Source organism: Cavia porcellus, unplaced genomic scaffold (assembly GCF_034190915.1).
Source record: "Cavia porcellus strain 051 isolate PalLab524CR breed Dunkin Hartley unplaced genomic scaffold, mCavPor4.1 scaffold_5, whole genome shotgun sequence".
NCBI lineage: Eukaryota > Metazoa > Chordata > Mammalia > Rodentia > Caviidae > Cavia > Cavia porcellus.
The window spans coordinates 52,205,668-52,230,707 of NW_026947488.1; the positions used below are offsets into that span (position 1 = coordinate 52,205,668).

The 25,040-nt window shown below is 40.4% G+C and overlaps 1 protein-coding gene and 2 pseudogenes across 6 annotated transcripts in view; 1 reads left to right on the top strand and 2 right to left on the bottom strand.

The window, feature by feature from the left end:
• Nucleotides 1-2,020: 2,020 nt before the first annotated feature.
• Nucleotides 2,021-25,040, top strand: part of Arih2 (ariadne RBR E3 ubiquitin protein ligase 2) — a 74,507-nt gene continuing 51,487 nt past the window's right edge. Inside the window, exons 1-4 of one of the 6 annotated variants that reach the window (XM_063248834.1) lie at nucleotides 2,033-2,199; nucleotides 3,659-3,819; nucleotides 5,053-5,115; nucleotides 10,993-11,337. In XM_063248834.1, coding sequence (XP_063104904.1) covers nucleotides 11,086-11,337 — 252 coding nt within the window. In that variant the 5' untranslated portion in view covers nucleotides 2,033-2,199; nucleotides 3,659-3,819; nucleotides 5,053-5,115; nucleotides 10,993-11,085. Of the gene's footprint in view, nucleotides 2,200-3,658; nucleotides 3,820-5,052; nucleotides 5,116-10,992; nucleotides 11,338-25,040 lie in introns of those variants that run through there. The other 5 variants (XM_063248833.1, XM_003476655.5, XM_063248835.1 and 2 more) reach the window with 5 other exon arrangements.
• LOC100729481 (large ribosomal subunit protein eL43-like) lies at nucleotides 3,009-3,285 on the bottom strand (annotated as a pseudogene).
• LOC106029110 (U1 small nuclear ribonucleoprotein A-like) lies at nucleotides 15,250-16,250 on the bottom strand (annotated as a pseudogene).

Sequence of the window (25,040 nt, forward strand, 5' to 3'; positions counted from 1 at the left end):
AAGGGCAGCTGTAAGGTAGAGGGCTGCAGAGGGAGGCCCTCCATGGCCAAAAACGAGCAATGACTGATTGGACTCCTGGAGCTAGGAAAAATGAAGCAGGGTGAGGTGGGAAGACTGAGAAAAGAGTCATCAGGTGTCAGTGGAGGACTGGGAGGTTTAGGCACCTCAGTGGGAAGGGGTATGGCTGTTCATGGTGGCTGATAAAGTAGTGACAGATCCAAACTTGAGGGGTACTTATAGAAGATGGCCATTCCCTTTAAAGGCCCTATAGGTAAACTGGTGGGTGCCTTTTTGTTAATAGGGACGTGAGACTTCATCAGGCTTCTTCAAGTTGTTTGATTGGCACAAGGTGTAGAAATGGGAGCCAAGGTGTGAGATTCAGAGCCAAATTTAGCTAGGAATAGATGTAGGGAAATTGGTCCAGATGACCTTTGTATCCTGTCGCCATCAACAGAGAAGCCAGGAGGCATTCTAGGACCCTGGGTTTTAGTCTGACTGGATCCCATTCTGACTCCCCATGTTATATTGTATACTCTTGTTCAGAGACGCAACAAAGGAAGGGTGCTGCTGTTGTATCAGAGGACCACTCAGATACTTGCCTGGGTGCAAGTATCTGAGGACAAAGGTCTGTCTTGGCAACAGGTACACTGTGATCTTGGGCCTGGTCAGTGACCTCTATTATAGGGGTGTGAGTCACTCCTAAGCCTGCAGGACAAGCCCACTCAGACTCCATAGCTGAAGCTAGGGAGGCAGTCACAAACACCTGAAGCAGCTGAGTTCACCAGGGGTTCCATAATCCATTCAGAGGTTAAAACATACTGCCATGCACCCAAAAAGTTGGAATGACTTGGGGATGATCAAGCTCTTCTGTCTGTTGGAATGGGCCTGATTACCAGAAGAAACCAGAACGGTCTTACCTGATTCAGAAGTCCAGACAGTTTTATTTCCCTCTCCTTTAGAACTGGCAATGGAAGCAAGGGTGCCCCAGTTGGCGTCTTGGAAGCTGCAGAGGAAACCTCAGAAGTTAGATGGGTGCGGAGTGGGGGAGTCCTGCCTCCACAACCCACAGCAAGGGCCATGCAGAGCTGTAGCTGTCTTCTCTCACTTCCCAGTGAATACACCAGAATGTTGCGGGAAAATTGAGTGGACAGAAGCCAGGAGCTCAGGAGAAAAAAGAACCTTTAATGCCGGTAAACCCAGAGCAGTGGTCTCCAAAGTCTGGACCCCATTTACAAAATGTCTTGGTCTTTATAGGGCGGCAAGTGAGAAGTCACTGAGATACGCGTAACTTAAGGCCAAGATACATTGGGTAACTTGTGGCAACCACTGCTGCTAGTAGCAAAGTTATTAGAACATTCATAGAAATTTCAATTTGATAATGAATTCTGTGGTTTAGCCAGGTTCAGTGGCAGAGAACACAATGGTTGTACCTATACTGGGCAAAATGGCTGCAGTTAGGTCAGGATTTGTTTTACTATCTATCCACACATTTGGATACCGATCTGAGAAGGTTTCGGAAGTACTGGTGACAGTTCCTATGCTGTGAGAGGAGAAAGTGAAACAAAAAGTTAAGATACAGTTTTGTGAGTTAGCGGTGCCTGAAGCACTGGTCGGCGAAGGAGGCAATGGCCAGCAAAGCCAAAGCAGGCGCGGTCCACCTAGTAACGACCAGACACGCAGAATCCTCGCCTGGTTCCCCTTCAGCCAGACAGCCGCTGGGGTCCCAAGGTCCGTAATCCACCCCATGGATGCTACAATGTCTTCTCAGTGTCCCATGCTGGACTAAGGAGCCAGTCAGACAGGCTGCTGTTAAAAATATCTCGGCCAGAGACGCTGGAAAAGCCAAAGCAGGAAAAAAATGTTTACATCATTCCTTCAGAAGCCGAGGCCTCTGTTGTCCCTTCCAGTTGCCAGCATAGATAGCCCAGCCTGACTCTGTGGGAAACAGTATTGCTACGGAGTTGTTTCGAAGGGAAGCCTACTAGGAAACTACAGCCAACCACAGGGCGACCCTAGCCGGAAGTGACGCAACTGCGCACAGCACTTCCGGAGCTGCGGGGACTGTTGTGCCGGAGGAAGCAGCGGGGTCCGACCGGCGTCGGCTCGCCGCCTCTGCTATCGCCGAGTCCCAGTCAGACTTCTGTGGCTTGACCTGCGCTGGCCTATCGGGGCTCTGCGGCCGTGAGGTCGCGGTTCCTGGTAAGTACGCGACATGGGTCGAGGCCTTGTTTACCCTGACTGGCCGTTGGCGCTGCGCGCGCGCGCGCGGGGGGGGTGCTCTCCGCGCGCCTTCCCGGTCGGGCCCGGGCTCCGCCTCCGACTCCCGGTCAGGCCCGAGCACCGCCTCCTCCCTGCCGTCCGGACACGCTCTGAGCTTCCTCCACCGCTTATGAGGGGTTGCGGGAGGCCTGGGCACCGGTTGGTGGACTCCATGAGTCTCCTTGGCATCTCCCGTCTCGCCCCTTCTTCATTCCCGGAGAGGTCGGAGGCCAGCGCTGCTGACCCGCAGGCGCTGGCACTTCTGGGCCCGACCGACCGACCGACGCCCCGGGAAGATGCGGCCGCCGGGCTGGCCGCGAGTCCCCTTTGGGGTTTCCCAATGCTACCGCATCGAGGAGCAGGTCCCGGGCCGCGGCTCTAGAGCCACCGGCGGCCCAGCTGCGCCCGTCCTCCCTGCTCGCCGTCGGCGTCAGCTCCGCTACACTCTGCTCGGGCACTGCGCTTAGTGCCTGATAGTCTCTGCGTCCCGCGGGACAAGTGCTCTGTGCCTTTGCCACACGTGGCTATGGAGTTTGACATATAATGCGATTGAGAAAGTAAACTTTTAAATTTCATTTAATTTTGAAGTTCAGTGAAGTTTAACAGCATGTTGCTAGTGGCTACTGACCTAGGACAGATAAAAAGTGAAGAGTTTAGAAACTTAAGTCATTGAATCATTTTTTTTTATTACATAAATTAACCCATAACCCATTTATGGTAGACTAGGGATGTCTCAAACAGTAGATCTTCTACTGGTCTTTCAGTTCCTTCAGTTTTCTGATGGCTGACTTGACTGACTGCAGAAGTGGTGTTGTAGGTCCAGGCACCACCAGCCACTGCCTTCATGTAGGAACCACAGTGCCAGATCTCTACAGCCCGTCTCTTCATTTTGGTCTTTCCACAGAAGGAGAAGGTGTACTTGATGTGCTGGCTGATTTCAGTTTTCTTCACCATTTTCTGGAGGGAGGCACCATAGCAGGTCCCATGTTTACCGACAATGCTGACCTGCTTGGTGCGTTTGGCCATGTCGACTCAACTTAGGCCCAGACCCAGAGAGGACTGAATCAATTTTGTGGCATGTAGTTTTCTTCAGCGATATTACTGATTGATCATTCCTAAATATGATATACAAGAGACTTGCCAAAGTTTTGTTGTCATCAATAGTGAGTGTTCTGGGAGTTAATCCAGGGCCATTACACTGAGCTACATCTTCAATCTTTTTTTTTTTTTTGTCTTTTTGAGACAGGCTTGCTAAGTGGTTCAGGCAGGATTTGGGCTCACTTTGTGGCCCAGGGTGGTGTCAGATCTCCAATGATCTTCCTGCCTCAGCCTCCCCAGTGCTGGGATTACAAGGAGTGCACCACCATGCCCGATCATTTATTGGTTTTTTTTTTTTGAGGCAGGATGGTGTTATGTCGTTCAGGGTGTCCTTGAACTCACTGTGTAGCCCAGGCTGGCCTCAAACTCATGATCCTCCTGCTTCAGCCTCCTGAGTGCTGGGATTACCTGCAAGCACCACCATACCTGGTGGGGCATCCATTTCTGTCACTGATACCCCAGGTAAAATTATTGTTAACTGTTTACTTTGTATGTATGTAATAATAAATAATTTTATAAATAAGTAATTTTGAGACAGGGACTCACCATGTAGTTCAGATCAGCTTTGAATTTGATTATGTAGTCCAGGCTGGCCTTGAACTCATGGTGATCCTCCTGCCCCACCCTCCCAAGTGCTGGGATTAAAGGAATGTGCCACCATACCTACCTGTTTACTTTGAAAACTTTATTTTTTTTTAGAAGGCCGTGTAAATCTTTAAATGTAATGATGATGATGACCTATGGATTTCAATTGAGACTTTTAAGAAAAATAGTAGTTACTCTATCTCCTTGTCACTAATTCTTTTATTTTTTTTTTTTATTTATGGTACTGGGACCAGGGTCTCCTACATGCTAGATAAGTGGTCTACCTCCGAGCTACATACTTATTCCATTACTCGCTTATGTTTTTTTGAGACAGGGACTCAGGTGTGTAGCCCATGCTCAAACTCACAGCAATTTTCATGTCTCAATTTCCATGGTGGTGAGATGACAGGCATGCACCACCATGTCAGGCTAAATCTTTGTTTTTTAAAAAATATATTTATAGCTGGACATGGTGGTACACACCTGAAACAGGAGGATGACTTCGAGTTTGGGCTACAAAGTAAGATCAAAGGCAGCCTGAACTGCATAGTGAGATCCTTTTCAAAACACAAATAGCCAGGTGTGGTATATTTACATGTAATCCCAGCATTCAGGAGGCTCAGGCAGGAGGATTGTTGGAGTTTGTGGCCAGCCTGAGCTATGTAGTGAGTTCAAGGCCACATCCTGAACTGCATAGTGAAACCCCATCTCAAAAAGACAAAAACAAACAAAAACTATAGCCAGGGTTGGTTCATGCTTGCAGTCCCAGGGACTTGGGATTCTGAGGCAGAATGATTATAAATTAGAGGCCAGCCAGGACAATTTTGTGAGTCTGACCATGTCTTGGAAGTGCTGGGCACCAGGCATGGTGGCACACATCTGTAATTCTATCACTGGGGTGGTGGAGGAAGGAGGATTACTATGAATTCAAGGCCAGCCTGGATTACATCCTGAGTTCAAGGCCAGTCTGAATTACAGAGCAAGAACCTGTCTCAAACCCCCTCTCTCCCCAACCACCCTCTATTTCTGTGTGAAGGCCCTGGGTTCAATCCCTAGGGGGAAAAAAAGTTACCAGTTTGAAAAATTTAATTATTCTCTTCTTCATTTTAGATGGAAATCATATGACACAGACATTTGGTTGATATCTACCTGAAAGATCTTCAAACATCACAGGTATTTTTAGCTTAAACATTGACTTTTTCTCTAAAGAAGAAAAAATTCCATTATAAAATTGACTGGAGATTAGTTGTGTCCATCACAGAAAATACATTACGAGTTAAATTATACCAGCACTTGGGAGGGAGACATAGGCAAGTTAAGAGGTCAAGGGGAACCTCACATACACAGCCTGAAGGGGACTTTGTCTCAAAAACAAAAAATAACCAGGCCTGGTAGTACACATGTATTCCCAGCACTCTGGGAAACCAAGGGCGGAGGGTTACAAATTTGAGTCCAGTTTGGGCAATTTAGTGACTCAGAGAGATCCTATCTTAAAATAGGAAATAAAAAACGGGAGTTGGGGGCTGGGAATATATTTCAGCGCCGCAACTGCCTGCCCGAGAAGTACAAAGTCATGAATTCTATCCCAGTACCAAAAAAAAACCCAGGGGCAGTCTTGGGATGTGGTCAGTGCACAGGCCTGAGTTTAGTGCTCAGTATCTGGGAGAAAGAGTTAAATTGCAAACATCATTTTGCTGCCCTATAATTTATACATTTTTTAAAAAATTTGAACCTTTATAATTGCCTCATAAACTCACATAGGTTGGTATTTTTTTCTTTTCACTTGCTTTTTCTTCTTTCTTTTGTTTCTAAGCACTGCTAAGGCCTCACAAATGGTAGGTTAGTCCCTATCCCTGAACTACATCCACAGCATACTTCACTACCTTTTTTTTTTTTTTTTTTTGCACTGGGACTCAAACTCAATACCTTGAGCTTGCTGGGCAAGTACTTACGCTGCTGAGCTATATCCTCATACTTTAGTATTTTTATAATATTAAAAAAAAGATTCTGTTGGTGCAGTAATATACACCTGTAATCCCAGCACTTGAGGGATTGAGGCAGGAGGATTGCCAGAAGGTTGAAGCAAGCCTGGACTTCATAGTTTGTCAGCCTGAACTATGTAGTAAGACGCTGGCTCAAAAAAATCAAAAATAAATACATAAATTTGCAATTCTTTAGACTGGTTTTGTTATCATTATGTATTTTTCACACTTAATCTTTGTTTTAGATTATTATTCTCTTCCCATATTGTTGGGGACTGACTCAGGACCGTTTACAGAGCTGCATTCCTAGCCCTTTTTTGTTTTGAGACGTGTTCTGTCTTCATTGGCTGGCTATATTGGCCTCTAACTTTTATTTATTTATTTGGTTGAGGTGGAATATCAGGAATCAAACTTAGAACCTCATGCTTGCCAGGCAGGCACTGTGCCATTGAGCTATTTCCCTGGCCTAGCCTCTTTCAATCTTCCTACTTCAGCCTTCTGAGGAGCTGGATTACAGGTGTGTGCTATAACACGTAGAGTGGTTTGTCTATTTATTTGTTTATTTATCGAGAGAATATGAATTGGACATGTAGCAGTGGCTTGTAATACCTCTAATCCTAGCACTTGGGATGTGAGGCAGGAAGATAGTGAGTTTGTAGATAGCTTAATGGTGGTTTTTTGTGTTTTGTTTTTAATCAATCCCAGGGATCGAACTCACGACCGTGCACCTTGTAAGGCAGGTGCTTATGCTGCTGAGCGAAATCCCCAGCCCTTGTTTTGTCTTTTGAGACAAGATCTCTCTTTGTAATCCAGGCTGGCTTTGAACTTGTGATTGTCCTGCTTAAGCCTCCCAAGTGCTGCGGTTAAAACCATATACCACTTGACCTGGCCTTCATGGTGAATTTAAGGCCAGTTTAGACCGCATTTGAACCCTGTCTGAGAGAGAAAGAAAACTATATAACAAAGACTTTACATCTGCTTGTATATTTAATCTATATTGTGTCTGTAAATTATTTACATAGTATTAAATCCAAATGGGTATTAAGGGGTTTTTTTTGTTTTTGTTTTTGTTTTTTGAGACAGTGTCTCACTGTGTAGTTCAGGCTGGTCTTAAATTCACTGTGTGATCTGTGCTGACTTCAAACTCTCAGCAGTCCTGGCTTAGCCTCTTAGATGCTGGAATTATAGGTGTGCATCATCACACCTGGTGTATTTTAAGATTTCTTTTCTATCATGTCCCCTTCTCTTTCCTTTTAGATTTAAATCCTATTTGCTATTTCCAGCATATCACTTGAAATAGTGCTTGTGGAAACAAGTTAATGTGTACTTGTCAAATCATCCTTGGAATAAAGTTAATATTTGTGACTATATCTTTTTTTTTTTTTTTTTTTGAGACAGGCTTTTGCTATATGTACTATAATTCAGACTGGTCTTAAACTCACTGTGTAGCACAGGCTGGCCTCAAATTTGTAGCATTTCTACCTTACCCTTCCAAGTGTTGGGGTTATAATGCTACTGTGAACAGCTGTATACTTTCTTAACTAGCATTTTCCCTCTTTCTTTTTATTTTTGTTTTTGAGTCAGGGTCTCACTCTGTAATTCACGCTGGTCTCAAAGTCCTAGCTAGCAATCCTCTTTTTTTCCCCCTTTAAGTTTTATTATGTAGTCTAAGCTGGACTTGAACTTGCTATGCAGTTAAGATTAGCCTGAAACTCAAGATTCATTTGCTATCCTGCCATCACCCTGGCTTTAAGTAGTATTCTTAATTCATTTATGTGTAATCAAACGACATTTTGGCAGATATGGTGGGAAGCCTGTAATTCCAGCAGGTTGATGGCCTGAGGCAAGAGGATCTATCACAAGTTCAAAGCCAGCTTGGAAGAATTTGTAATTTAGTGAGATTCTGTCTCAAAATTAAAATAAAATAGGGCTGGGAATGTAACTTAATGTGAAGGCTCAGGGCTTAATCCCCAGTACCACCACCAAAAGAAAGAAACATTTTACTCTATAAAGATTTTTAAATTTTTATTTATTTAATAATTTTGGGGGGTATACTGGGCCTCGAACTTAGGACCTTGAACTTGCCAGGCCAGTGCTATGTTGCTGAGCTATATCCACGGCCCTATAAAGATTTTTTAAATTGAGTTCTAGTGCTTCCCTATAATTCCAGCATTTGGGAGACTTGAGGCAGGAATTTAAGGCCAGCCTAGACAACATCACAAGTGTATGTCACCATGCTCAACAAGCAAAATTTCTGAATTTTGGTTGTAAACCTTTAGATTATCTCCTATGTATACAGCTGTCAGGATGTGCCTTTCCCATAACCCTTAGAGTATAAGACTAATTTTGCCATCAAGGTGTTTAAACGTGGGTCTGTGAAACCCACATTTATTCTTTAGAATATTTTTGTTGATGAATTATCAATTTTAATTTTATTAGTTCATTGTAGTAAACATTGAGTGCTTAACAGGAAAAAAAATAACAAAAATAAAGTACTAAGTGCTAGGATTATTTCCAAAAGATGAAAAATATTTCCAAAAGATGAGAAGTATAAAATAAAAAGCGGTCTTTATTGGCCTTTATTCTGAGAACACGGAGAGAGATGACCCGCACCCCCACTGCTGGCGTCCAGCGATCTCTCCAGCAGACACGTGTCGTGGGGGCATGTAAATAGCCTTGGTTTGGGGTGGAACCTAAGGCGGGCATTAGGGATGTACTGGTAGCCCATTGGTCCTAGGTTTGGCGCCATATGTAAATTTCCTAAGGGCGGGAAGATGGCGTCATAGGTAACTTCCTAGGGGCAGGGGAGGGGCTTCCTGTTTCCGGTTGAGGTTTTCCTGGCTACAGTGTCCTGTCTGGGCCAAAACCCTTTCACTAAGTTTTCAATATTTATTGTGTTTATTTAAAAAATCAAAATTTTCAACATTAACTAATATTTGATGTACAAAGTCTAAAAAAGAACATGAGAAATAGATCGCCATATGAACTACAATGAAAATACTGATAGCACTCTATAAAAAATAATCTTTACTTCATTTATCATACCTAAGGCAGTCTGTACACTTGACAGCAGCACATTCATGCACATTCATCACTTACACTGATAGCACAGGTCTTGGTTTCCTGGCCTTTTTGTAGGACATACTTGACATCTCAGTGGTCTTGCTGTTTTGTCAGGAGGTTCTTATAGTGTTAGATAGTGTGTCATTAACAGGAACATAAAATATCCATAAAATAATTAAACTCTTAATATGTGTTGTGTGTTTAGAATAGACATCAACATTTCCATGTCAGATGTTTACTTTTTTAGGAAACCTAAAAGATAATATCAAAAATAAAAACCTATGTGAACTACAAGGTAAACACAAACTAAAATTACCACAGAAATAAGCTTTGCTTTAACTGTCACACCCAAGGCAGTCTTCACACATGACAACTGCATGTTCCATACACAAGTATCGCTTATACTGATGGTACGTTTTGTTTCCTGTTATTTCTTGTACATGGTTGACGTTTTTGTTTTCTGGTTATCCTAGTATGTCTTCATGATGCTGTGTCTGTCTTTTCATCTGTCAGCTCACCAGTGTGTTCTGCAATTTTTTGTGTAGTTTGCTAGGCAGAAACAGTTGATTTTAACCCTGCTGTAGATGATCTCTTCTGAGCTCCAGTCCCAATCTGCTAAGATTTCTCTGGTATTTCACATTTGTTATTTTCTTTGTAAACTACTGAACCATGTCACATATGTTTAGGATTAAAACACAACCATTGTCAGTGCTTTGTGTTTCAAGTGACATCATAGTTGCTGCATAACTCATCAATAATATCTACTCCACGTTCAGTTTTATTGTCAGAAGTTTCCATCTCACACTTTCATTTTTTCAAGGTTTTCCATCAGTACTTCCATCATGGCAAAATGTTGGTATCAGCAGTATCAGTTTGCTTTTCTTTGCCATATACAAGGCTAATTTTATATCTTTCTGAAATTCAAAGATTGAACAATACTATTCTGTTTCGAAATTGCAACATTTCATTTGGAATCTCTGCTTTGTTCCTGTGTACAATTCCTGTGCTGGTCATCTTGTGCTTTGTTAGCAAATGTAACATCATTTGGCAATGGGTAAACCAGTTGTCGAATGTCACATTCTGATTAGTTTGGGAGATGGGAGCAACAAGTCTTTTCACATCATTTGGTTTATTATATTAATAAGGACTGATGGTTAGGATAAATGTCAAAACTAAAAACATAGTAAGTCTTCATATCTACAGGATTATAAATTTTTATGCCATATTTTGACCCATCACTTTTCCATAAGCCTTCTATTTTCTGTGATCACCATAAGAAGTCTGTATAAAATACAGAAGACCTATGAATGCTTTCAGTTCAGGTAGTGAGATGTCATAATAAACATTTTTGAATATGGCTGTTGGTGGGTACAGAAAGTTTTATAACATTTTGTGTGTTATAGTTTCCAACACTGAATGGCAGTGCTGGCATTCTGTCCAATATGTTTCACTATTGCCATGACCTTTACTGTATTTTTGTCTTTTTTTTTTTCTCCTTTTTATCGGTACCGGGGATCGAACTCACGACTACCTGCTTATAAGGCACGCGCTTATGCTGCTGAGCTAAATCCCCAGCCCCTAAACTTTAAACACTTTTTTTTGTCTTTTTCCTTTTTATCGGTACCAGGGATCAAACTCATGACTGCCTGCTTGCAAGGCAGGCACTTATGCCACTGAGCTAAATCCCCAGCCCCGTTTACTGTATTTTTGGATCTAGTTGTATTTCCATTTGGTTGCCTGGCTATTTTGCAACATTTGACAACTCAAATTGCTGTTTTCTTTTTTTCTTTTTTTTTGTCTTTTTGAGACAGGCTCTTGCTGTGCAATTCAGGCTGGCCTTGAGCTCACTTTGTAGCCCAGGCTAGTTTCGAACTCGAAACAATCCTCCTGCCTCAGCTTCCCGAGTGCTGGGATTACAAGCATGAGCCACCATGCCTGGCTACCATTTTGATTCTTGAATGGTTTCCATCACAGGAAAAAAGTAACACTGTTTTTTTCTTTCTAGAATACAAAAACACTAATGCATTTGACAAAGCAGTGAAGTTAGAGGGAAGAAAAAGCAATTGCTTTCCCGATTTCCAACTTGACTGGATGCAGGATGTCGGTGGACATGAATAGCCAGGGGTCTGACAGCAATGAAGAGGACTATGACCCAAACTGTGAGGAGGAGGAAGAAGAGGATGAGGACCCTGGGGACATAGAGGACTATTATGTGGGAGTAGCCAGTGATGTGGAGCAGCAGGGGGCTGATGCCTTTGATCCAGAGGAGTACCAGTACACTTGCTTGACCTATAAAGAGTCTGAGGGTGCCCTCAATGAGCACATGACCAGCTTAGCTTCTGTCCTAAAGGTGAGTAATATGGTTACAAATATAATTTCTCCAGTTAAATCTAAGGATGAGCTGTTGTTAACAGACCAATTGAATGATCTGGTAGCTTAAAACCAGATTTATATCTTACGTTATTTGGATATTTTGTTAATGGTTGCTTCTTTTCTCATATGTATACATGTTTAAGGTCCTCACTAAGAATTAGAATTAGAAAGATAAATCAGAAGGATATAATAGCAGAATTACATAGTTTTACACTTGTTTCATACACTTGTAAGATAGTAAATCTTACAAATATTTGAGGTGTATATGATAAATATTAGAATCACCATTTTTTACACAACCCTTTTTGACTGGTAAATGTCTTTTAACAGTTCTCCAGATATCCCTGCTTTGCCTTTTGGGGTTATCAACTCATTGGTTTCATACACTGGTGATTACTATATAATGTTAAGAGAGATTTTTAGTAATAAATAAAAAACTAACTTCTTGGGCTAGGGATTTAGCTCAGTGGCATAAGCACTTGCCTGACAAGTACGAGGTTATGAGTTTGATCCCCACTATCTTTTTTTTTTTTTTGTCTTTTTCATTTTTATCGGTACCAGGGATTGAACTCACGACTGCCTGCTTACAAGGCAGGTGCTTATGCCGCTGAGCTAAATCCCCAGCCCCAATCCCCACTATCAAAAAAAAAAAAAAAACCAACTAGTCTCATAGCTTGTATTTAATTGATTTTGTGGATATTTTTATGGAAATTTTAAAGAATGAATAAACTTGGTTATTCCAGTAAGTATTTTACTTTCTTAACACCTGAGCTAGCCTATCTTCAGATGTCTTACACCTCTCAGGCCAATTAATGTCCTATTTACATTTTTTTTTTACAGTTACTTGAACATTTTGCCAGCATGGTTTTTTTTTCTAAGATTGGCTATTATATCAAAGTGGAGACATTTCTCTTATTTACTGTTTGTACTGGATTTCTTTTAAGAACTGTGGGTGAATTTTCTTGTCTGATCTGATCAAATTAAAGGTCAGAACACTTTAGCATGGGTTCAACTGAATAAATTTACATGTGGGTTGATATTTATTTTTAATCTGTTGGTTGATATTAAATGAAAAATACACTATATATAATTTCTGCTTTATCTATTAGTTTAGGGATTTTTTTTTTTTAACTTTTTACCAGTACCGGGGATTAAACTCACAGCTGCCTGCTTGCAAGGCAGGTGCTTATGCTGCTGAGCTAAATCCCCAGCCCCTGATTTTTTTTTTTTTTTTTTTTTTTTGTCCATGGTCAGCAAAAAATAATAACTTCCCATGTATATACTGAGGGCTTTATTAGCAATTAGAAGCTAAAAGCTAAAGCTTTTTTTGTGACTTATTTCTAGAAATGATTGTAAAATACCTTTTTTTGTGCTCAGTAGAAAACTTTTCTACTCTGTGGTTATGGTAAAGCTGCTGGGATTCCCCCACCTAAGGAGGGCATTTCCCCACTAGAGAAGAGGCATCAGCTATCACATATATCTCTCCTTTCTGGTCAACTAATTTCTTTTGTTTTAACCATAGTGTCAGTGTTGGTGCTTAAAATTAGAAAAGGAATTATCAGTTGTGTGTATACACTGTTATTTGATGGAGGTCATTAGGGTGCTCCTTTTATTCGCAGAAATTGACTTCAAGCTCTCTGTGCCAACTTTTTTGACCTATTCAAGCCTGCTGAGGATCACCTGCATCCATCCTTCTTCTCTTTTAAAACCGTGGTATAATACATATAAAATTACCATTTTATGTTCTTGCTTTTTAGGAGGCAGACATGCTGTCAGTCTACTTCAAAGCCTTGCTTTCACCTCCTTATGTTTTTCAGTTCTCAGGGATCCCTCAGAATCTAGCTTATACTTTACCTGATAGTTTCCTTGAGACCTTGTAGGATAGTGATCAAGCCCTTTATTCTGTGACCAAACAATATAATTGTGTATGTTTTGTTTAGATCATATATTGCAATCTACTGCCAACTCTGGGTTTTACCCTTTCATGTATTTTTGTGTAATCTCCATAGTTAAGATTGCTAGGTCTAGCCACTGTTTACATCACAAGTATTTCATCTGCAAGTAGGTATTGAGTACATTTCTTGGGTAATTGGGAATTGTGTTGATTGTTGATAGAAACTTGCTGTTGCTGGTCTGAAATAGATTTTGTAATGCCTGTAGTACATCCTTCTCTATTGTCATGAAAGGGTGTTTTTTGTCCTAAGGACCAAGAAGAAAAGAAGTGAAAAAGAACTTCGATGAGGAGCTAAGAAAAGGTAGAAGATAGTTTAAAAAAAAAAAAGGAAAGAAGAGGTTAAGAGGAAATGAGGCAGAGAGAAAAATAATCCACAAAAATTTAGGTGGAGTGATAGAGGGTGTTTTGTTGGTTTTGTTTTTTACTTTTATTTTTTTTATTTTTATTTTTTTTGTGTGTGTGGTTTTTTTTTTTTTTTTTTTTTTTTTTTGCCTTTTTTCCTTTTTTATCGGTACTGGGGATCTAACTCACAACTGCCTGCTTGCAAGGCAGGCGATTATGCCGTTGAGCTAAATCCCCAGCTCCGTTGGTTTTGTTTTTGAGACAGAGTATTGCTATGTAATGCAGGCTGGTCTTGATCTCACTCTGCAGCCTTCTGGCCTCAAACTCACAGCAGTCCTCCTGCCTCATCCTCCTGAGTGCTGGGACCATAGATAGATATGTGCCGTTGTGCCCAGCTCATTAGTGCTTTGGCAGCATGTTAGGACCTATTTTTTCTGGGAGAAGCAGCAAGGATCATGGCTTGGTGTATCTAAAAGAACTCTGTGGTGTTTCAAGTAAGTCAGGAATTTGACTTAAAAGGCTAGACAGGGGGGCTGGGGATTTAGCTCAGCGGCATAAGCGCCTGCCTTGCAAGTAGGCAGTTGTGAGTTCGATCCCTGGTACTGATAAAAAAGAAAAAGACCAAAAAACAAAAAGGCTAGACAGAAGCAACTTAGCTAGGAATAAAGAAAGTACATACCAGATATGGTGGCATGTACCGGTAATCCTAGCCCTCAGAAGGCCGAGACAGGAGGATTATAAGTTTGAGACAAGCCTAAATTACTTGGTAAAACCCTGTCTTAAATAAATAAACAGAAAGGAGTGAATGACCAGTACTAGAGCTACCTATTGTTCCAGCTTTGTGGGAACACTGAGGCAGCAGGATTGCTTGAACTCAGAAATTTGGGCCAACCTGAGCAATATAGTGAGATCTCTTCCCTTTAGGGAAAGGAAAAAAAGTAAAAGAATAATAATATTATTTTAATTTAATTTAATTTAATTTTTTGCAATGTAGGGAATTAAGCCTAGGGGAACTATATGGTTGAGCTATATTCCCTGCTCTTATTTTTTATTTTGAGGCAGAATCTCACTAAGTTGTTCAGACTGACCTTGAATTTATACTCTTCCTGCCTCACTGCCTCATTCTTCTGAGTAGCTGGGATTATAGGCATGCACCACATGCCCCGTGGTTAATTATGAAAAAATTAATGTTTTTTTCTATTTATTTTTTTCTCCCTCCCCTTTTTTTTTTTTTTAAACTTTTTATCGGTACCAGAGATTGAACTCACGACCGCCTGCTTGCGAGGCAGGTGCTTATGCCGCTGAGCTAAATCCCCAGCCCTGAACTCATGAGCTTGTATTTGCCAGACAGGCATTTACGCCATTGAGCTAAATCCCTGACCCTGAAGTTTATTTATTTATTTTTCAAAATTCTTTTAATTGACACGAACGCACTTGCAAGGCAGGCATTTAAGCCGCTGAGCTAAATCCCCCGCCCCTTGAACTTTAGTTTTTTAAAACACATCTTAAAACGTACTTTAATTCCAGCTAACAGCGCCAGGTACAATGTCTGGGGACACACTCTGGATCCAATGCCATGTGGCGACCATGCATTTACACACTGCTCTAAGAAGGTCCCGAAAGGGGGATTTACCTTCTGGGATTGAGCCAGAGGGGAGAGTTGGCTCCAGAATGGGTGGAGGTAGGCTGGGGAAAAGATGCCATTTCTTGGCAAAGGAGGTCTTCATGACATTGTTTTGGGTGATCTTAAAGAAATGCAAGGGCATTATGATCAGCTCTTGCCTGCACCATGTTACCAACTCCATGAAGGTGATATTGTGCTGCCAGGCACCAGGCGGATCTCCTTGAAGCCAGGGAACCAGTTGAAAAGCATAAGTAACATGAGCTTGTTGGTCTCCTCTGTCAGGTTGGTGAGGAACAAGATGTGATTTGGTAGATTCTCAGAGAGGCTGGGTAGGTGACCTCTGTCCTGGTATAAGCTACTACAGGGGCATGGCCCCGGGAGGAATCTGGCCTGGTGTAAGACCTGGAGGCGGGATCATTCTGGAAAGCAGCATGTAGGGTGGCCGACCCAATGTAGTGCATGATGCAAGGAACCTGTATAATTGGTGGCCTGCCCAGAATGTGGCCCTGGACAGCTCCCACTACAGAGGCTGCCACCCTCACCTGCATGGCCTTAGGTGGCATCTCCTGGCTCTTGTGCTTTTTCGTCTCTACTTGCAGTCTCACTCCACAGAAGTACCCTTCATCTTGGCAATGATACAGGAATTGGTCTTGGCATACTGAAGGCTTATGGGCTTGTTGTAGAATGAGAGGCCTTTCATGGAGCACAGGGTGTTGGTGGCTACCAGCCTCCTTGAAGATGACAAAGGCTTGGTTTCTCATCTTCATGCTCCGAGACAACAGGATATCCAGGATCTGGCCAAACTGGGAGAAAATGGCATACATAGGGACTTATTCAGCTCATCTTTCTTGATCTTTTCATTGAGCTTGTTGATAGAAATAGTGTGTTTGGGGTGGGATTTGGAAACTGTCGTGATAGAGCAACAGTGCCGCAGGTCGAGCAAGGAGTACCAACCAGATTCTTCAGACATTCCTGTGTTGATTTTTACCAAACTCTTACATCTATAGCCCACACCTGGCTTCAATTCACTATAGTTCTGATGTGAATGTGTGTTGACACTTTTAAGTTAAGGAGGAAGAGGAGAGATGGCAGTTGTTAAGTAAATTCTATTAATATTATTTTATGAAACTTGAGGTGTTAGGGGCTGGGGATTTAGCTCAGCGGCATAAGCGCCTGCCTTGCAAGCAGGCAGTCTCGAGTTCGATCCCCGGTACTGATAAAAAAAGAAAAAGACAAAAAAAAAAATTAAAAAAAAAAAAAAAGAAAAAGAAACTTGAGGTGTTGGCCCAGCTCTGGTAGAGTTCCAAAGAACCCGGGCAGCCTTGTGACCATGGCTTTAGTTGCTGATGGTTGGTGTGCACCATGTAGTGTACTTCTTTCCTCATGTTAGGCATGTGGTCAAGAGAAGCAAGTTTTGTTCATGATTTCACCCAGTTGCTCAGGAAGAAGGAGCCTTTTGGATGAGCTCTGTCTCAGGAGTTGTAGTGAGCTAGAATGAAGTTTATGATAAAGAAGGAGAATCTTAAACATGAAGTAGAACAGCATTGTAGGTTATAAAAGCCCATACCTGATAGGGCATTCTGCATGTGGGTGAGAAGGTTACTTTGTGGACTGGAATGAAAGACAAAAATATACAGGTAGAAGAGAATAAATCTGGTATTCTGATATATACCTATAATCTTAGCTGTCTGCCTGACTGTGGTAGGAGGATCACAAGTTTTAGCCTAATCTGGGCAGTTTAGGGACTTAGTAAAGACCCTTTCTCAGAATGAATCATAAAAGGTTGGAGATGTAGTTCAGTATAAAGGCTCTGGGTTTAATTTCCTCGTATATCCCACTCCTCCATCCCTCATAAAGGAAAAGAAACCAGGCCTGGTGCTGCATGCCTGTAGTCTCAGCATTCAGGAGGCTGAGGCAGGCAGATTGTCACAAGTTTGAGGCCAGCCTGGGCTATTTAGTGAGTTCAAGACCAACTTGAACTACGTAGTGAGGCTCTGTCTCAAAAAACAAAAAGGGAAAAGGAAAAATCCTGAAAGAAACTTCTTCAACACTTGAAAAGTATAGTATTCTGTTCTTTGTGTCCCATATATGATTGAAAAAGTCTATAATCAGTTGTCATGAGAGTTTTTTATTTTTTTCTTTTTTGAGACAGGGTCTTACTATGCAGTTCCAGATGGCCTCGACCTCACTGTGTAGCCCAGAATCATGATGATCTTCTTGCCTTGGCTTCTGAGTGCTGGCATTATAGGCATGTGCCATCCTGCCTGACCCCATGAAATTTTTTTAAACTAGTATATTTGCGATTCCTACAGTTTAAAATCACCTTGGGTAGTAGTTATATGTACACATTATAGTGCTTTTTGTTACTGTTTTTGATTTTTGAGACAGAGTGTCACTATGTAGTTCAGCCTGACCTTGAACTCACCACATACGTAGCCAGAGCTAGCCTTGAACCCATGGCAGTCCTCCTGCCTCAACCTCCTGAGTGCTATTACCAGCATGTGCCACCATGTCTGAGTCTTTTTTAAAATTCCCTTTTCCTCTTCCATTTTTCCTCTTCTCCAGGTCCCCATCCCCTTTATTTTTCTTCTTTTTTTGGTCCCCTTTTTCATTGTTGACATTGTTTGTCTTAGCTCAAGTTATGGAATATAATGTTTACATTAATTGGGATTATTAGGTTCCTTTACATGTCATATCTTTATTCTCAATTTCTTCTTCCCCTTTTCCTCACCTTTCATGAATGTTTTTATTACAATTCTTTTGGATTTAAGATTTGCTGATTTAAACTAAGCATGGTGGCACATGTGTGCCATCCCAGCATTCTGGAGACAAAGGCAAGAGGATGCCAAGTTGGAGCTCACTGGAGTAACTTAGTAAGAATCTATCTAAAAATATATATCTACACGAAAGGATGAGAGGTATAGCTGAATCCCTAGCTCCTACATTCAGTCCTCAGTACCACAAGAGAGGATTTCCAATATAGGGCTGGAAAAATGTTTTCAAGAATGCTTCGTTCTGCTATTATGTTGCTTTAATTTGTTTTAAAATTTAATGTCTAATCTTCAGTAAAATGTGAGTAGAAAATGTCTATGCTTCTGTGGTTCATTTTTCTCCTTTGTGAATAAGTCATAATGAGTTGTTAGGGCTTCTGACTCTCCCATGCAGAAGTCTTTGTAGTCTTGTGTTCAGAACAACTTACTTTTTAATTCGTTTGTTACTTAACGATTTCTTAAATGCATCAAGTATATGTATAATATGTGGTGAAGACTTAATTTTCATTATGAGATCAACCTTTTCTGGTGTGACTGAATTTTACAACTGTATCATTTTTATTATTTATACATATAACAGTATTGGTTTTCTTTTTCTTTTGTTGTTGTTACTATGCTTGGGAAAGTATTTCCAACTGAATGCTAGAAACACCAAATTTTTTCAGAGTAACTGTCTGACTTCTATTTTTGTATGCCTGTATTCAAGTAGAATGTAGATTAAATTCCTGTTTCAAATAGTCGATGGTTAATGAATATGTTGAGATATTTAATAATGCTTTAAGCTGAAACTCCTGTGTGTGTTTTATTGATGTAAAAATTTACTTTTAGAAGAGGAATGTTTAGACTGACCTAGAGAATTGCTTAAGTACAACTAGTAAAGTTGTCCTTATCTTGTCATTGTTTTGTACCTGATACCATAGTTATCATATTTACCACCTTCCAGAAAAGAAGCATTTCATCAGATTTCAGACCAGCTTTCATTCCAGTCTTCTTATTGTACTTTCCACACTATGGCACCACACAAATTGTGTACTCAAGGGGGGGATTTGACATTTATGTCCTGATCTTGAATTTGTTTCTTTATATAGTCAAGATGTTATTACAGTGTTGAATAATATCATTTATGTTTCATTAACCTAAAATAAAAGATTTCTTCCCTGCTTTTTATCTATATTCATACAAATTACTGTGCTGTAATTCATATAACCTATATTTATTATCTACTATACCTCAGATACTAGAGCTATGAACAAAACAAAAGAATCTTTGCGCAGAGCCAGGCTTTGGTGCATGCCAGAGGCAAGATGATCACAGGTTAAGCCCACCTGGGGCAAGTTGATGGGATCTTGTATCAAAATAAAATGAAAAAAGCTTGGGGATATAGCTCAGTTGTAGAATGGTTGCCTTACATGTACTAACCCTTACATGTAACCACCCTCACTTCCCCCAAAAAAACCTCTCCTGGTGGACGTTATATTTTAAAAATCATTGTATGCATAAATGTATATTTCAGTATTTTTACATATGTCAGCATTTTCCTGTTTTTTTACTTTGTTCTCAAATTACTTTAAATGACTGAATGGCATGCCAAGACCAAGAGGTCTTGAAAATAATTTGCTTCAGCTTTTCCCATTGGACATTTAGGTGAGTACTTATATTAGAGTTACTGGGAACTGGTTGTATTTGCTTCGAGCATCTTTATGTGTGTGGCCTTTGCATCCATGGTACTTCTTTCAGAGCTTTGACTAGCAATCACATTTGGGCTCTGGTTTCTTTCCTGCCATTTTATATTAGGTAACTTTGGGCAGGTCTCTCAAAATCTCTTAACCTGCAGTTTTCTGATCTGTAAAATAATATAATACCTCCCAGAATTAAATGTGGTAATAATGTCTATAAAGTACCTGGCATATAAGTGTTTAAACGTGATTTAGTGGTGGTGGAGGTAGAGTAAGAGTGAAGCAATTGGAATGTTGTTTTAGTGCTTGTCATGGCTTCTTCAGAATGCATTCTCAGGATTGTGAGTCTAAACTTATAAGACAGGAGTCAAACTGAAGAAGGTTCTGGGCCTGTGTAGTTGTATGATATTAGGTAATGTACTTTGAATCTTGCTTTTGCTGAGCTTCTGTTTGATTAGAAAAGGAAGAACAAAATGGATTTTTTTTAACAAAATGAATTTTGAGTAGGGTCCTGGAAAAAGATATAGGAAATATAACCTATTGGTTATTTTTGCGTTTCTGGGTCAGTTGCAATGTTTGTCTTTTGCCTGTGTTGACAAACACTACTTATGAAGTGCTTAGTTGATTTTGGGTTCCTTATTAGTGAGGCACTCTCTTAATCTGCTTTGGTGTTTGTTCTGTTCCTAGTCAATTTTTAAAATTTTATCTTTACCTCTACTGCTCCAGGAAAACTTTAGGATTAGAGTTGTCTGCCTTACAGAGGGAGGAATTATGGAAAAGATTTGAAAAATTGGCTTTCACGCTGTGTAAAAAAAAAAAAAAAGAAAAGAAAAGATTTGAAAAAGGTACAGATTGAGAAAGCAGGAAGCTGCTCTCTGGCTTTTTCTGAAATGAGTCTGCTTATGGTTTTTTTTACCTAAAGGCACATTAACTGTTAGAACGTAAAGCTGGATGTGCTACACACCTGTAATTCCAGCATTTGGGAGGTCAAGGCATCAGGATTGTCAAAATTACACTGCAGCCTGTACTACAAAATGAATTCCTATTGTTTTCCAAATTTTGTAAACCCCCCCCCCCATAGTCCAGAAAGTTTATGTTTGTAAACCCATTGAAATATTATTGGAATTCGATCAAGTTAATTCCAGTCACCCCCCTGATGCAACCCATCGTAAGAAGACATTAAGACCTATTCATAGTTATAGGCAGCCAAAGGTTCCTAACTCAGATCCAGGGGAGGATTCACAGGGACAAAGGCCAGGCCCCAGAGCCTAACCCAGGATTTATTAATTTGTTAAGGGAATGGCTCAAGGATGAGCAAGGGTGAGAATGGCAAGAATTACATGAGTAATGTGAGCTGAGCTAGCCAGTGGGAAAGCACTTCTTCGATATGTAGAAAAAAGGGTATGCAGAGAGGCCAGTTTGCATAACTCAATTAGGGTAGCATTTAAATGTTTAACAGGTTGTTGCTTCAGTTTCTGACAGTAAACTTTTGTTGTTGTGGGAAGTCATGACCTCTCATCTTGAGACTCAAACCTATTTAACATTCCTGGAGCTATGTAGCTTTGCTATCCTGCTGTGCTCCAGCCTTTATAGGGAGACTGGAGGCAAGGAAACAGGAAACTCACTGGCTTCAAAGATTACACATCAGTACCTCAGGGAGGCCTATTTACATTGCTTAGAGCCAGTTGAAGGGAGAAGGAAATAGCTTAGCTGGCTCTGCATATCAGTATATGGAGATAGGGTCTGGTGTAACTAATACAGAGGTAATTGTGGTGCATTCAAAGTGAGCAGTGGCCTCCTACAAATCGCTGTCTCCATAAAACAAACCAACCAACAAACAAAACAAGAACACAGAGTTTTGGTTGTGTTCCTTTTTTTTGAACTACCATAAATCTTTGTAAAGACAAATCGTTTCATGGTGATAACCACAAGTTATTGGCAGTAAGTAGAGAAGTACTGTACTGTAGAGGCAGATTAAGTAAGAGATTTATTTGGAATTTTATCAGGAGAACAGAGCTGTGGTGTATGTGTGGATGGGTGTGCATGCTGTATGCATGCCTGCTGTGGTGCTAGGTTTTGAATTGGTAGCTCTACACAGGCTAGGCAGGTGCTTTCCTACTGAGCTACACTCTAGCTCCAGACGTTATAGTTATGAACAAAGTGGGCTCTGTATGGAAACGTAATCTCTTTGACTAGTAGTTTCTTTTCTGGTCAGTTCTGTCTACTCTCTTTTATCCCTTATTTTAGGCCTTGTGACTCTTTGTTGCTCTGGGCATTACTTCCAAGAATCTAGATAACCTTGCCTCCTTTTACAAAATATAATTCCAGTTCTATCAGGCTTGGCTTCCTGGTTTTTCTTTCTTAATTGTTGATACTGTCATTCACCGAGCTGGAAACAGATCTAACTTTTATTCCCTTCACCTGGAAGCCCTCCCAGCTTTCCGTACCCCATCACAATTAACCCCTGAACCACTTTATACATGTTTCTTGGTATACTTCACAAAGATTGTTGATTAGTAGTTTAAAGACAAAATATGAACTCTTTGAGATGTGGTTCAACAGTTTTTCTGTACTTATCAGCACCTAACAAAAATGCCTGGTATGTTCTCAGTAACTGTTTTTGTGCCAGCCAAATCCAAGTCAGTAGATGTAAAAACCACCAATTCGTTAAACAGAATTTGTCAAAGGAAGTTTTCATGAAGCCAGTTGGTCTCTAGAGAAAGTGTAAACCTAAGGGATTTAGTTGTAGTTCCCAGTTTGTGATGTTAGAATTAGTTTTGGCAGTTTCAAATTTGGGAACATGGGTTTCATGCAGTTGTAATGAAACAGGATCTTCAGGAGTGAGGTCAAGGCCTTTAATATTATATTCATGTGAAAATTTTTAAAGTGAAATGACTTAGGTTGGTTAATGAAATGAGGCGGGAAGAGAGTTTACTTTCTTTGACTTCGGAAAATGGTGTGACCAGTGTTCTGAATGTACTGTTACTTTTTGTTTTGTTTTGTTTTGTTTTTGAGACAGCGTTCTGTTACTCAATTCCGACTGGCCTTGAACTCACAGTGATCCTCCTGTCTCAGCCTCCCAAATGCTGGGATTATTGCTGGTATGAATTTACAGTGATCCTTCTGTCTCAGCCTCCCAAATGCTGGTGATATAGGGGAATGAAACTTCCAACCTACTATATGTCTAGTACAAGTTTGTGTTCTCTAAAATTGAAGAATGAATTTTAGGAATAATGGAGGTTAAGAGCAGAATATATTTATTGAGAGAAAGAAAGCTATCTGAGAGAAAGACAGAAGGGGTCCTGAGTGGATTGCCAAAGATTCTGTATTTTCTTGGGATTTTTATAAAGTAAAGCCATGAGGAAAGGTGGATCTAAAGTTGGGGAAAACTGGGAACTTGCCAGGTAGATGGGCATGAGATGGAACAGAGCTGTGGTCAACCAATAAGATCAATAGCTCAGGTAAAATTGATTAAATTGGGAACAAATAGGGAAGCGAGTCACGTAGAAGGCAGGCATTTTTAGAGAGCAGTGACTCATTCCTAGGGATTGGAATGGTGACTGCTGACTTCTCAAAGTGATCCAGACTTAATCCTTAAGGATTATATTTAAGGGTGTGGTTGCATGTTTTGCCTTCTGTCTGGAGATATGGCCTGTAGCAAGAGGTGTGTGTCTCCAAGGTTATCAGACATCTGGTTCTCTGTGCCCGCTTCTTAGAGGGCCTAGCCCTGTCTGATGCCTATGTTTCTAACTAGCTCAGCTGCCTGTAACATCATTACAGGTGTGCACCACCACACCCAGCTTATTTTTTTATTGATATATATTAGATATGCATAATGATAACATTCACCTTAGGGCATTTGTACCTTACATGATATATTTTGCCCCCCCCCCATTTCTCTTCCTCCCTTCAGTCCCTCTTTCCTTCCTTCTTTACAAAAGCTTTTTATTTTTTTCCACACAAGCTTTGTGTGTGTGTGTTTTGGGTGGGTGTTTTTTATTGGTACATTTTAGGTATACATAATGGTAAATTCATCATAAGAATCTTATGCTTGTACATAATGCATCTTGTTGCTGCTTTTTTCCCTACTTCCTTTCCTTCCCTTTTACCCCCTTCTCCTGCTTACTTACAAAAGTTTTGTTTTTTTCTTCTATTTTTTTTTCTTGTCCTTTCTTTTTCTCCCCTCTATCCTCTCTTGCTCCTGTTTTCATTTGAGCATTTTATTACATTTTCCAATATTTGTTACACATTTTGATCCTTATTTACTCTTTCAGGTTCTCATACCAGAGAAACAATGTAGTATTTAAACATGCACATCTGATTTATTTCTCATAACAGTATGGGCTTCATAAGTGAAATAAGACATATATGTGTAAACATCATATTGTCACATCATTGTGAGAAGCTGAATGAAATGTGTATGTGTATGGACATTTAAAAAAATTAGGTAAGATTTCTCCTTAAAAGAAAGAAAGAGAGTGGTCTCAAGGTGTACCCATTTAGCTAGAAATTTCTCAAGGGTATCCTTTATGGCAGAGTAGAGAATGTACTGGTTTGATAAGCAGGGTGGAAGTAGACCAAAAAAGATAGATAGGCTTACAGTAATTCTTTAAAGGAAACAAAAGTTTGAGACATCTTGTAATGTTTTTGATGTCTAAATATAACATTCATTATTGAGATAGAAAAGTGAGTTGTTTCGCCCTATTTAATAATGAATAACTAGGGGGCTGGGGATTTAGCTGAGCGGCATAAGTGCCTGCCTTGCAAGCAGGCAGTCATGAGTTCGATCCCCAGTACCAATAAAAAGGAAAAAGACAAAAAAAAAAAAAAAAAATGAATAACTATAAAGATGACAAACGGTGTCTGCAGTCATGCAGTCATAGCTACAGTGTGTTTTAAAAGTCTTTGAATTTTATGATACTGTAGTGTAGAATACACTAAATCTTTTCTTGGATATTTTGGCTTTGCTTTAAGAGGGCTTAACACACTCAGATACTTTTCATGCTTTTCTGTTGTTTTATTGTTTGTTTGTTTTGTTATTCAGATTCCTGTAGTGATTTTCTTAAAACAGCCAAAAACAAACAAAGAAACAAACCTGGAAACAACTTAAATGCCCATAAGTAGATGAATACATACATAGATACTGAGCATCTCTAATGCAAAAATCTGAAATTTGAGACTTACTGTTGTGATACGTAACTAGTAAAATCTGTGCAAATGTTCTAAAATCTCCAAAACTGAAATCCAAAGTACTTTAGTCCTAAGCATCTTGGATAAGTAATACTCGACGTAGCATGGCCTACTTTTAGAACA